The sequence below is a fragment of the Pteropus vampyrus genome, unplaced genomic scaffold (assembly GCF_000151845.1).
Source record: "Pteropus vampyrus isolate Shadow unplaced genomic scaffold, Pvam_2.0 Scaffold11, whole genome shotgun sequence".
NCBI lineage: Eukaryota > Metazoa > Chordata > Mammalia > Chiroptera > Pteropodidae > Pteropus > Pteropus vampyrus.
Window position 1 is genome coordinate 2,812,557 of NW_011888792.1, and position 14,393 is coordinate 2,826,949.

Consider the following 14,393-nt stretch of genomic DNA (forward strand, 5'->3'; position numbering starts at 1 on the left):
TCTTTGTTGCTCTGGCTAGGAAGTCTGATGTTCTCAAGAATCAGGGAGTCTCTGAAAGGAAAAACGCAAGCAAACCCATGTAAGGTCAAAAGCACAGATTAAAAAAAGATGACCATGTTTTAGCACTTGGAAACAAAATGTTCAGAGAAAGGCAAATTGTTGGCAGACAGATTTGCTACGGAAGTCTTTTTAAATACCAAAAGCCCTACAAATAGACCATAATCCTAGCATCTGTCTGTATTTTGAATTTAGGCAATTATAGTCTCAAGAATTCAAAATCCATTTTGAATGTGGGTGGGTAGGGTGCTTAGAAGAGTGGAAGAAGCTCCTTTTTGAGTGACTTGCTAGGTTGTATTTCTCCTTGTGTTTCCAGTTTATGGTGCGGTGTCTGGCACTTAAAAGGTTCTCAGTGAATGATCGTTCAGTTTGCTTTGTTGAAATCAGGCTTCATGTTCTTTATTCTGCAGTGAGCATGTTAACAGCTTTCACTGAAATCAGGGCAGCTGGAGAAAGTTCTTGGAACATTGGAAACATAGAGGCTTAAGTTCATTTTAATAAAATAAACTTCTGTTGACATTTCTGTTTTTTGATAAGTGGAACCAAATTAATGAGGTTATATATGCGTGGTATTTTTTCAAACTTGTAATCGGACATATTATAACTACTCTTGCTTTGTTGTTTTTATAATGTATACTGAGGTGTTATATAACTCTTATACACAATATTGTCATAGCATTGTCATCCTTTGAATTTAAATTTTTTACATTTTGTTATTTTAGTTGTTCGGCTTTTTATCACTCCTATTTTTAACCTTGTTGAAATATAAATGAAATATACTAAACAGCATATATTTAAAGTGTACAGTTTGATCAGTTTTGACATATGTGTACACCCATGAAACCATCACCACAATCAAGACAACAAGCATTTAATCATTCTCAAAGGTTTCCTTGTGCTCCTCTGTACACCATCGCTCCTGCCACTCCCACCTCTCCAGGAAACCACTGATCTGCTTTCTATCATTATAGATAAGTTTGTATTTTCTAAAATTTTATATAAATATAGTCATATAGTATATAGTCTTTAGTTCGGCTTCTTTAACGTTAGCACAATGATTTCGATATTCTGAGTTGTTGCATGTATCAAAAGCGTATTCCTTTTTATTGCTGAGTAGTAAGTACTCCATTATATGCATATATCATAACTTATTTATCCATTTATCTCTTGATGGAAATTTGTCCCCCCCCCAGGTTTTAGATAATTTTCCAAATAAAATTACTATAAACATTCATGTACAAGTCTTAGTAGGAGCACATATTTTCACTTCTTTTAGGTAAATACCTAGAAGTGGAATGGCTGGAATATATAGTATGTGTGTGTTTAGCTTTTTAAGAAACTGCCAAAGTGTTTTTTAAAGTGGTTGTACCATTTACTTTTCTACCAGCATTGTATGAGAGTTCCACTTGCTTCACGTCCTCACTGACACTTGGTATGGTCAGTGTAGGACTGTTTTTATGTTTCTACATGGTTAGTAATTTCTGAATACGTTTTACTGGGACCTGGGATAAAAGATTAGCCTTGGAGTTAGTAAGAGATTTCCCTCCTCAGAGAAATGTGTTAACATGTCAAGGAATAATGAGTTTAGGATCATGGAGAAATTCCAGGGCATGGAAGTGCAGGGAGGATTCTCACCTTCTCCTTAGAGCAGTTCATGCACATATTATGGTGTTAGACCGCAGTCATTTGTTTCCTTTATGGTGAACTATTTGTACCCGTCTAAAGGCTAGTAAAACCTTTCTGCTAACATTCTGAGGTAGGTACCCAGGATTCTTACCTTTTCTCTTCCCAAGGAAAAATTTTGACACTAAGGAAACAAATGTTTCTCTTTACAAAGGAGGTAATTGGGTGGGGGGACTGCTGTCTCTTTCCTATAAACTCATAGATTCATAATTTTGGTGTTCCTCACCTGTATTACAAACCCCAGCATGTGCAGGATGACGTCTGGCTCTCATCATGTTACCAGGGGGAAGAATGGGTTAAAAGGGAACTAGCTTGGTTGTTGCTATGAGTAAATTGTGTGTTAACTTTCCAGAAAATGTGAGTAAATATATTTATATATATATTAAAAGGTTAAGAGTGGGTATATAGAAATGTTTGAATCATTCTGATTACTGATGGTATCTTCTAACGGTTTTATTTTGTTTTCCTGATGATTGATGATGCCGAGCTTCTTTTCATGTACTTATTGCCTATTTGTATATCTTCCTTTGTGAAGTGCCTGTCTTCTGACCATTTTTAAGTTAGGTTGTCTTTTTATTATTGAGGTGTTAATGTTACTTTTCATATTTCAGATACAAGTTCATTATATATATATGTGTGTTGTGAGTATTTTTTGCCATTCTGTGGCTTGCCTTTTTTGTTTTCTTAACAGTGTCTTCTGAAGAACAAACTTTTTTTTAATTTAGTAAAGTACATTTTATCATTTTTTTATATACTTGTGTATTTTCAAGAAACAATTGCCAACCCAAGATTGCAAAACTGTTCTTCTATGTTTCTTCTATAAGTTTTGTAGTTTTAATTGTTATATTTAGCTCTGTGATCCATTTTGAGGTAATTTTTGAGTGTAGTGTGAAGTAAGGGTTATTCCTAATTTGAAAGACTGTATTGTTTCTGTTTTCTTAGGTTGTCTCTGAAGTTAGATGATGCTGAAAATCCCAAAGGTCTTGATATAAGGTAGGTATGGATACTACTTTGGAGTATCAGAGGTTCAGCACTTCAGATTAGCTCCAAATAATTTATTCATTCAATGTGCAAGTATCAAGGGCCAACTATGTGCTAAGCACTGACATGTGAAATGTCACATCTACCTAATTACACTGAAAAGTCAGTGGTGTTACGTGATGGGATTCTATAGTAATACTTTCTTTAGTTTTTACTAAAGCTTCTTTAGTTTTTACTAAAGCATCTTTAGTTTCCTTAATTCGGGACCTGGAGAACACATGAACATGTGAATGTGAGAATGTGTTACTCTTCTCCTCTGAGCAAAGAATAAAATAAAATATAGTTAAGTAAAATGTATTTAAAGCTCCAAGGGCTGAGGCTCTGGTTCGAAGTTATTTTCTGTATAGTTCCTTACAGTAAATCACACATCATTTAATGATAATGAAAAAGTGTCTGTTAGCTGTATTCCCCAGCAGACAGTCAACGCAGGCCTACATTTTTCTATGTTTATGTATGGAAGGATACATCTGCCAACAGTGGTTTATCCAAGCATTTAGGAACTGCTCTGAGGAAGGGAGAAGACGACAGTTTGAAGGCATTAAAATTTTTTATTATAAAAATATAATGTATCTTTTCGTATAAGACCAGCCTTTTAGCAGCCTTAGCAGCTGCATGTCTAATATTACTTGAAAACCAACAAAATATGTTAGGGCAGTCTTTCTTAAGTTCTGTGAAATGCTTCTGCTCTGTGAAGATTGCCCAGAAGAGGCATTCTTGGTCATGGTCAAATATGGCTGAGAAATACTGCACACCATGTGCTCCTTTTGGAGATTCACAGTGTTAATTTGTATGTTAAGGTTGCTGTGAAGACAGGCTCTTTAGAAAGATTGTTGCACTAGGTAACTTTGATTAACCTAGTGTTTCTCACGTTTAACCTTGGAAAGCTCTCTCCTCAGAATGCTTATTTGGGACACTAATGTTTCACTGATCATAATTGAGAAAATATATGCCATCACCTTTCAGAGAAACTTTATAAGAAAAATAGACTCCCACAACATGACCACACACATATACATATATGTTTCATATAGAAATGGGGAATATTTTATTCATATCATACTTTTTCCCCCAAGGGAAAATAGCTTTATGATGATTTTTTTCTGATGATAAAGGCATATGGCAGACATTGTCAGTACCCATCTATATCCTCTTGGGCATTTGTAGGCCTGCGTTGACTGTCTGCTGGGGAATACAGCTAACAGACACTTTTTCATTATCATTAAATGATGTGTGATTTACTGTAAGGAACTATACAGAAAATAACTTCGAACCAGAGCCTCAGCCCTTGGAACTTTAAATACATTTTACTTAACTATATTTTATTTGTGAGCACTATAGTCCACCAATTCAACTTTCAATTGCTAGTCTATCTTCCTTTAAAAATTTTTTGCTGGCCAGAGGGGCCCACTGCCTCCCATCTCTACCCCAGCAGCTCTCAACCAGTGACTGAGAGAGGCATTAAGTACCCCAGCTCCCTCACCCTCAGATGAGTAACTCAGAGGCCTGTGTTCCACTCTGGCCCGCAGGGTTCCCCATGGACGTTAAGCTCCATTTGTCCACAGTGGAAACTCACTTATTAACATGTCCTTTTTGGCTACTTTCCATTCTTTTATAATTTCTCTTTATTCTACATATTTTGAAAGACTAAATTCTCAAATAAATTTGTGATCACCTTCCAAAAATACTTCTTGTGTTCACATCCTTGTCTCAAGATCTGCTTCTGTAGGATCCCAAACTAAGGCGGAGTAATACGTGTCCATTGATAACAGAAAAATCAGAAAATATTGAGCTTTGAAGAAAAAGAAAATTAAAATTACTTATAATCCAACCACCATTTGTAATCACTATTAACGTTTCGTCTCTTTCCTTCCATAATATTTTTCTATGGAGTCATACTTTTTTTTTTTAAGTGAGAAAAATGATCATGGCATATGTACCTTATAATGTTTTTATGCCTGGAGAATATTCCATTCCAAAATGGCTAAGAATAAGAGCTCTGGTCTTCAGATTGGATTCAAAGCCCAGCTCCAATATTTACTCTCTGAACTTGTACAAGTTGTTTATTTAACCTCTCTGTTTCTTAGATTCCTCATCTGCAAAATGAGGGTAATAATAACATCTATCTCATGCTGGTGTACTGGAGATTAAATAAAATACACATAAAACACATAGATAGGTGCTCAACACATAGTAAGAGCTAGTACTATTGTTTTGACCATTATTTAGCTAATTCTATAGTAAAGTCCATTTAATTTTTTCTCAGTTGTTTTACAATAATAAAATCAAGTGTTGATTCTAAAACAGAAAAAAAAGCCAAGCTCTTTTTCCTTTTGTAGGAATAGTATCGCTCACTTTGGGGGGCCTGCCTTGTTATTTGCTTTCATTTGCATTCGACAGGAAGCTTGTTCAGAACCAGGAAAGTGAAAGGCTCTCTTCGAGTCGGTTCTACTACCTGACAAAAGAGGGCGCGATTGCACTGTTCATAGCCGATGTCCTGTGTCAGCAAATGTAGAAGTGCTCTGGGGATAATACTATTTTATAATCATTTTCAGATTCACCCTTACCAATTACAACAAGTTGTCCATGCAGAGCTGGTTTAGTTTGCACCAAGTTGAGATTATTTTTAATAATTCAGTCCAAGCAACTTTTAATGCAACTGGCATATATGCTCCATCAAGTTATTCCTACCACTGCCAACGTGTCAGCAGCCTGCCGCGGTACGATGCCCTCTTGTTGCCCAGTGACATGGATGATCTGTCAAGCCTGTGGGAGATCACTTTTGTTGATTTCCAGGTAATAAACTAAAACATATGCTCCTGTGTGTTTGGTGCCAAAGAAACTCAGTATTTGTTTGAAAACACCTGAAACTGAAACATAGATGTTTAAAGAAAATAGAGGACTGGATACCTTTAAAATAATATCGCTAATTTTTTTTCTTTATCCTCTAATGGAATAGGATAGGATATTTCCTTTCCCTGTGTACCTCCTACCCCTCTTGCTTTTACAGTCAGGTTCATGCAGTCACTAATAATTATCGGGGAGGAATGCCAGCAGTCTAAGCCAGAGTGAAGCTGTGGCCTGAAGCCTGGTGACTGACAGTTCCTGGAGAGAGAGGCCCTTTTAGGGAAAGGAATTATCAGACAATTATTTTATTTCCTTTAGGGAGTGAAGCAGTGATCCTATCAGGGAAGATAAGAAGTACATCTGTAGCCTGAGTGACAGCTTTGGCAGTTAGCATAGGAAAGGAACTGTCAGCCAGGGAGTCAAAAATATCTCAAAGATCTCTTGAAAGTATTTGGGAAAGGCATGGGGGCATAAGAGGGTACTTTTCACCACCAGAATCTCAGGCTGAGAGACATCTGTCAAGTTCTTCTGTCCTATTTACTTGTGAACAAAATTTTAACTTGTTCTTCTAACTCACTGAAATTGCACACAGGATTCTCCTTTCTATGAGCATTTTCTAATCTTTCCCATCTATAAATGGAAATTCATATGTGTGTGTGTATTTATTTATGTATATTTATATATACTTATCTTACCCCTTAACTTGGAGAGGTGTGGTGTTGATGAAAGGCAGTTTGGGGTATGGAAGGAATTTGCATTTTAGAGCCCAGCAGACTTGGTTTCAAATTACTTCTCAGCCACCTGGGAAAGATATTTCTTTCACCTTTTCAGTTTTCAATTTCTGACCTATCTTTATGAATATAAAGAATTCATGGCCTAATATATGCAGCAACAGCAGGACTGTGCCAGGCATGGATTAACAATAGCAGCTACTTATGAGTCCCCTCTTATGTGTCAGCACCGTTATAGTTATTTTATATATTTGTCTTCAAAATGTATTGTAATGCTGCAAGATAGCTGTTATTATCTCTCTTTTCCAAATCAGGTGACTGAAGCTTTAATGATTACATAATTTTTCAAAATGATATAACTGGTAAATGGTAGAGGCAGAATTTGAATTCTGGACTGTCTAGCTCCAATGAAATTTAATATATATGTATTTATCTTGCCCCTTAAAAAGAGAAGTAGGCAAAAAGGCCAATGAGGAAGTTATAATGAAAACAAGGAATAATTCACACACAATCTTACCCAATTAGAACAGAGAGATTGACTGGTTTATGCCTCCACTTTATCCCAGAAATGACTTAACAGTGACTTGTAGACACACTACAAGAAACATAACTTTGCAAAATGGGCAAAGACATGAGGGCTAAAAAAAAATAAAGGCATAAAAGTTCAGTTAGAGTCACTGGTGCGGTTGGTACACAAAACCTCAAGACCATCTGTCTGCCTTGGCTGGAGGCGGCTCAGTAATTGGGCTCTGAAGCTGTGGAGCAACCAGCATAAGAAAGAATCGCCCAGTTACATGTTCATGGGGTCCATAAGACTACTGAAAATATGCTTGTGAGAAGTATATCCCTCCCTTGTGTTGTGTCACATGTGCCAACATTTTAGACAATGGCCTTAGAGTGAGCACAGCATTGAGAGTCAGAGGTGGGCCTTGTTAAAACACCCTTAGTGGAAGCAAATGGCAGAATGCAAGCTCCATCCAAGGGAGAGGTAATGGTGGTTGGAGGTTGTGTACAAAAGGCTGCATCCCACATACGCAGCTTTGCTGATCTGGCTTATTCTAGAAATAAAGCATAGAGTGATGTAACATGTATGGCAAACTCAGATGCCTTGTGTAAACCAGCTGAAGACTGGCAAAGTGTAGCCAGCATCACAAGGAGCATATTTTATTCAATTCCATCCAATTTTTGCTTGGTAGGAATGCAGATTCAGTGTTGCTAGATCTTCTGACTTTTTAGTAGAAGCTAGAAATCTGAATTCTTGTGAGAAATTTTCAGGATATTCAGAACTCTAGGCCAAACAAAACTCACCTGTGGGTGAGATACAGAGTACTTGCAATCTCTAGTCCAGAAAATGGATGGACAACATATCATTCAGGTGTTCTCCACAGATACTGTTCTCAACCAAGTCTTGTTAAGAATTATGTGGCAATGTGAGGACATGCTCTTTGGCTGGAGCTACAGCATCAAATGAGGCCGTCTTTTGTAATTGAGGAGCTTAACTCTTAAGGCACTAGTCTGAAGAAAAACCTACTTTGCCTCTTCATAGAGGGGGCAGGCCAAGCATCCCAGAAGCCAGGCCAAGGATCTCCTTCAGAAGCTATTTTGGATTCAGTCTAGAGCACAGACAATTGGGCGAGCAACGCCCCTAAGTCATATGGCATGATGGGTGGCTCTAATCATTTTAGCATGGAAAAATGCTACCATGCCTACTTAAGTCATAAAAGTGGATTCTTAGTAAAGCACTCATGGATAATTTAACTTTCTGATATATTCCTTTAAAATCAACTAGGCATCTAAATGAAGTGATGCAGTGTAAGGTTATATATTCTAAAAGCCAGCTAAATGTGGGAGCTGCCTTCCACAAATGATTGCTCTCGTTTGGAGTAGTTGTTCTGTAGCCTTGTTTCTTTCATTGTGACAGTATTTAGATATCGGGGCCAGTTGTCAGTTTGAGCCTCTTCTGGTTCCAAGTAATTAAACTGCATTTGCACATATGGGAAAGCTTTCCTTTCTATTCTCTGGGTAGGATATAAGGAGAGGTTGCTTATACAGAGCTATTCCTAAAACTGTTCCAAGTGTGTAGGATACAACTTATAAAGACGTGATGATGAGAGGAAGAAGAGAGAACACACCAATATTTATGGAGCAGTAAATTGAGAAGCGATTCTGAAGCCACACTGCCTGGGTTTGAATTATTGCTTTACTGCACTTAATGCTGGGCAAGTTACTGCGCCTCAGTCACTTCATCCATAAGATAGGGATAAAATAGTAATTTAAAGGTTCTTGTAGGTATTAAATGAGTTAGGAGATGTCTGATACATTAAAAAAAAAAAAAAAAGACCTTACTAATAAGTGTTAGGTTTTATTTTCTATGTCTTACCTCATTGGGAATCATGATATCTTCCCTTAAAAGACTCTTTCTGTCTAATTGCTGTCAACAGAATCAAAGGCAGAAGAACTGAGACTTAAAATTCTTTGGGAAATTTATACTAACATGTAAAATTTTGAATGTGTTTGAATTTCAGAGACACTATAGTAATTATGGTTTTAGATGAATGAGAACATTTCTAAGAATCAGATTAAAAAGAAGTTTTATTTCAGAGCCTTGAAATAAAGGTTTTATTTAAGAGCCTTGAATTTCATGAGCCTCTTAATTATGACAATCATACATCCTAGAGGAGTTTCTGGGTCAGGCTTGATTTAAAATTAAGTTTCACTGTTCTGTAAGCACACACACACTTGTTAGATCATGTGTTTAAATTATTCAGCAAATATGGTCACAGTATCTTTAATTTGCCTAATTAAGGGTCTGGAACCCCAACCCAACTGGGAAGTAGATCTTAAGAGAGAATAGATCACGTCAGCTCTTCTCTTCTTCCTGACAGATCCAAGGCTTTACCATCAAGGGGAAACAATTTGCCAAGGCCCGAGACTGTGCCTCTTCCTTCTCACCAGCCATTCTGATTGGCTTGGCCATGTCGCTCATCCTGTTGCTAGTTCTGGCTTATGCCGTGCACATGCTCATCTACCTGCGGTATCTGGACCGGCACTATGACTTCATCGCCTCTCCAGCCCACTTCCCCCAGCTGAAAGTTCAAGATGCAGCAGAAGAGAAGGAGCTGCTGAGGAGCCAGGGAGTTGAATGCTATGAACTGAGAAGCCAACAGATCTGCAAAATGTATGTGTAGCAGCACAGGCCCCTCTCCCTCATGAAGTCCGCAGCAGCCTCTGAAAGGAGTTGTTTCTATTCTGTGCTGTTTGACTTGTGATGCAAGGTTTTTACCAAATGGCTTGATTTTTAAAAAGAGGAGGTACATGCATAAAAATACATTTTGATTCACCTACTTAGATAGACTTGGGGCAATGAAAAAGGAATTCTCACCAAGGAAATCCTACCAAGATAAATATGACCATTATTACCCCAAAGCTACCTTGAAGGCAAAAGGAATGTTTCAAGTTAGGTAGACCAAAAACTAACTAACTAACTAAATAATAAATATGCATTATAAAGAAGGGAAAACACACTTGGTCCATTTTTCCTTTGCCAGTTTGCACGTGATAAGTATAGAAATAATAAATACAAGGCTATCTGGAAGTTCCAAATTTAAAACACTTTGTAACATAGTTTGCATTTTTCAGAAATTAGGTCATAATTTTGTTTTATAAAAATAATCTTTTCTCATGCAGAACTGTTTAGGGGATACTCCTGTCAATATAGTAGAACACGTCATTCAAAGGTTTTCTTGTCATTTGCTATTCAGAGGCAGCCCATTTAATCTGGGAAGTAGGAGTGATAATCTTGATAGTATCTTACCTTTCTCTTCTGGTTGCAGTGCCAAGTTTTGTCTTATTTGTATGATTTAGACCTCTGTTAGCTCTCCGAGGTACCACTTGAAATAAACAACTGAGAACAGTTGTGCTATGCAAACACAGCTTCAAGGCAAATCCCTTAAACCCCCTTCTAATGAGATAGTGTCCCCTAAACTCTTCTAAGTAGATATTCTGGAAACACCACTAATCTTACCACCACTTTCTTCAATATAGATTGTCTCATAATCTTTTTCAGTTCTTAGCAGATACTGAAGATTGGCTCACTCTGCATCCTCACCAAAGCTTTTCTAACACACTTTCTGTGTTAGATCTTAAGTGTAAAAAGTACATTGCATTTCCCTAATTAGAATTCCTCACATGACCTTGGTTCTACTAAGAAGCTACTCCTGCACAACACTTAGAATGAAGATAGAAATGATGTGTGGCAGGTGGACATGCACAGAGAAATTGGATCTTGGACCATCTTGGATGCCAAGTAGCAAATGACAATGACTATGGGATTTCTCATAGAATAGTCTCATGTTGGACATTTCTTCTGGCTGCATTATTCTTGGCTGTGAATGTAGGTTTGGTTCCAGCCCTCTCAGAATCCTGTAAGCTCCTTAAAACTATAGTGAATTCCTTTCTGTTTTAATACTTGGATTAGATTCTGTATTCTACAACTAAGTCTTGATTTATATACTTATTAGTACCAAAGATGATTGTAGGGAACAGATCTTCAAAAAGATGGGAATCTAGGATTGATTATCTGACTCTGGTGTAAAACCAGTGGGGATTCTATTAGCATTAGAGAATGGGAAACTGATAGCCCACATTATCCCATAATGAAACAGATTTTCTCTGTGGTTGCCTTGACTGTCCATTAATGGTATAAATGGCTGCTGTGATAGGTACATGAAGGGTAAACATAATTTATTATTCAAATAGGGACACTTTTGAAAGCAAAAGGGAGTGTCAGTGATTCCAAGATAACAGACATAAACAGGATGATGCTATACAAACTGGGATATATAGTCTCCCCAGATATGGGTGATGCTCTGTAAAATAGTCTGACTCTTTCTCTTTAGGCTAGAGGGCTTACAGAAAGAAAATAATAGCTCAAGATCTTAAAATCGCAGCTTAAGGCATGGTTAAAGATCTGGAGAGTTTCTGTGACAGATCTCCAAGGATCTCTTAACTCTTGTTAAAAGACTGACATAACTAAAAATCAGACCCAGATCTGATCCTGCAAATTGGTAAACTGCATTGCAGGTGGAATTCATAGCATTGCCTGATCTCTTATATGTACATGAGAGCATTGATTATAAAAGAGAGTAACCTTGTAATAGGAATAGTAACTTTGGGGTAAATTTAGATGACTTTAAGGATGTTGAACTCCCAAACCCCCCTAAGTATTTTTTGTAGCAGAAGCAACCCCTGAAAGAGGAATCTGTTTCTGTCCTGCTTACAAACCCTGTGATGACCGCACCACCAGTGCTTGTCAGTTTTCCTTAATGCCTCTAGGCAAGTAGAATCACATTCTGGCATATCCCAAGGAACCAATTTCAAAGTCAAGTCTGGGAGAATAAAATTCGAAGGTTTTGCTAATTTATGCAGCAAAAGATATGGGGCAATATATGTGAGAATGGATTCTGGAGGTACTAACTCAGTGAGGTGTATAATTTTAGGTTGGGCTGAATTTTTTTAGTTGGTTTTTCATATTAGATTTTGGATTAAATGTGCTGGTTTGAGCAGCTGGGAGTATTTTTAACAGTTTTCTCGGTTGATTAAAATTTGGACTTAACAGTGGCATACACTAAATGAAGCAGAGATAGCAGAATTCCCCTGATATAACGTAGAGAAAGGAAAATTTAATAACTTAGAGAATTGGGATGTAGGAATGGATTTATCATGTATGACCTGTTCTCCCTCCCGATAACTATTTTCCTTTGTGAAGGCCCAGAGGATACTCCTTTTGTCATAGCACTACCCAATACATTGGGAACATAACATCAGCATTTTTGAAAAGTGCTCTAGTGCCTGCCCTCTAGGCTGTGGTTGAAGGTAGATGCTATCTTCGAACTGGAATCCTTAGTCTAAAGAGGGATGCTGGAGCAGCAGAAGTCAAGTAGCAACACAGCAGCCTCAAAGGGCTAAGGGGCAGGAGTGTTAATCAGATTAGATTGTGTTTGTTAATGGTAGTGATTTATGACAGATGTGGCTGGGCAGGCCACTGACGTACTCATTCATCATCATCATCAATGCCACCTTTATCATTATCATCTAGTTCTGGTTTTAAAAGACCTTAGCTGAACCATCTTAGTGGATTTTCAGAGCTACGACTGTTTGTAACTCAGATCCCTTGAATAAAAAGAGATCTCTTAAAAAAGGGTCTGTGGTCTTCATATTGAGCATTATCATGAACAATTTTATGCTTGTCAATCAGTATCTGTATTTTTACATTACTTCTGGTATGTTCTGATCTTCAGGTAAAGAACTTAACACTATTCCCATGGATACCTTTAATATCAACCCAACAGATATGTGATTAATGCCCTGTAATTGTTAGTGCTGCAGGAGCATAGCCCAAGAGATGTCTGTCTTCCTGGGACGTCTGGAACAATATGGCAAAGAAAGTGATGTTTGACATGAGTAGGAGTTGACCAGGTAGGTAATTTGCAGAAGGACAAACATGGAAGATGGAAACATATGTAAAGACTGGACTTTATTGTATGCAAAGAACTATGAATACATACATATGTGGGCAGGCACATATATTTAGAGGAGGGAAGAGAGATGAAGCTGGAAATGAAGAGAGGGAACAGATCATTTCACTCAATTAAAGAGTTAGAATCTTGACTTTAGGTGATTCTGATGCCCTTGAGAGGACTTTTAGCAACATGATTACATGGCATGTAAGTGTGAGTAGAACCGAGACAGAAATGCAATTATTGCAATAATTCAGAGAAAAAAAATGGCATGGGAGGAAGGAACAAGAGGTATGTAGGAAGTTTGTTCAGTTAGACTTGGCAACCAGGAGGCAAATCACAAATGACTGGTAGGTAACTCATTTGCAGTGCTCGGTGGATGATGACGCCAGTCTCTGCAATCATGGAGAAACAGGTGAAGGTAGGAATGAGAGTGAGAGACGGGAGATTCCTGTAGGCAGGTCCTGTAATAGAGGTCCAAGTAGGCAGCTGGATGTATGAATTGGGCAAAACAGAGAGGTCCAGACTAGAAATAGGAAATTGGAAATCTAGCAGATGCTGTCAGTGTCCCACCCATACACCTTTGACCCTACCATTTCAGTGCATCCTGGCCTATTTTTCCATTGTCAGTAACTGCCCTCAGAGGCTGCAATACCTGTGTTTATGGCAAGAAAAGAACCAACGAGTGTTTATTCCTTGGATTTAGTCAATAGGAGGTCATTGATGAACATCACACTCCATGGAAAAGAGGGAGTTTTCTCCCAGAGGGAATACCTTGGACTGGTCGCATTCCTTCTCTGAGATCCCTGCTTCTCTTGATGACCTCCTCCACGTAACTCTCCTTCTGGGTTTTAGTAACTTCTCTTGCTCTTTAGGGCTCAGAGATGGCAACAAGTTTCTTGCTACTAGCCCCAGGTTACTGTACTGTTCCTTGTAGGCCTTCTATATTCTACTGCGACATTAACAAATGGTCCCTTTGTACATAAACCCTCCTTAAGTGATCCTAATTTGAGAGTGCCTGCTTTCTCTTGGGTATCAGACTTACATAGAGGTTTAGACAAAGTTTATTTGTTGCTTTGTCTGTTTTATATCTAACAGTTTTTCAGAAAATTTAAAACAGCTATTTTAATAAAATGGAGGAAGCGCGAGCATGTTGTAGAGTAAGGCAGTGATTCTGAGGTTGTGGGCTTTTTTTTTTGCCTGCTGTGACGTTACAAACAATGAGGTCCACATGTGTAATACACTCCCCTAAACATGTCCATGTATTGTTACCCTTTGCCCAACTTTTAGGGCTCTACAGCCCCATAATCCTTTAGATCCTGCTGCTTAAAGGTCCATGGGTAACTGGAATAGGTAGCTCCAGGTGGCAGACAATTCTCGGGTAACAGACTGAGGCTTTCTCAGTGAGAAAGGTATCTCAGAATGTGAGAGTGGTATTATTACAGGGCAGCCCTTGAATAGTCTTTAATTTAAGCAAACATAAAAACTCATTGCTAACAAGCCACGTAGGCACCACACA

General features: G+C 38.0%; 1 protein-coding gene across 13 annotated transcripts in view; it reads left to right on the top strand.

Moving 5' to 3' along the window:
• Positions 1-13,861, top strand: part of ATP6AP1L (ATPase H+ transporting accessory protein 1 like) — a 40,808-nt gene extending 26,947 nt beyond the window's left edge. For 11 of the 13 annotated variants that reach the window (XM_023523091.1, XM_023523133.1, XM_023523110.1 and 8 more), the window contains 3 exons: positions 2,683-2,733; positions 5,334-5,574; positions 9,242-12,555. In XM_023523091.1, coding sequence (XP_023378859.1) covers positions 2,683-2,733; positions 5,334-5,574; positions 9,242-9,544 — 595 coding nt within the window. In that variant the 3' untranslated portion in view covers positions 9,545-12,555. The other 2 variants (XR_002777153.1, XM_023523099.1) reach the window with 2 other exon arrangements.
• The last annotated feature ends 532 nt before the right edge of the window (positions 13,862-14,393 follow it).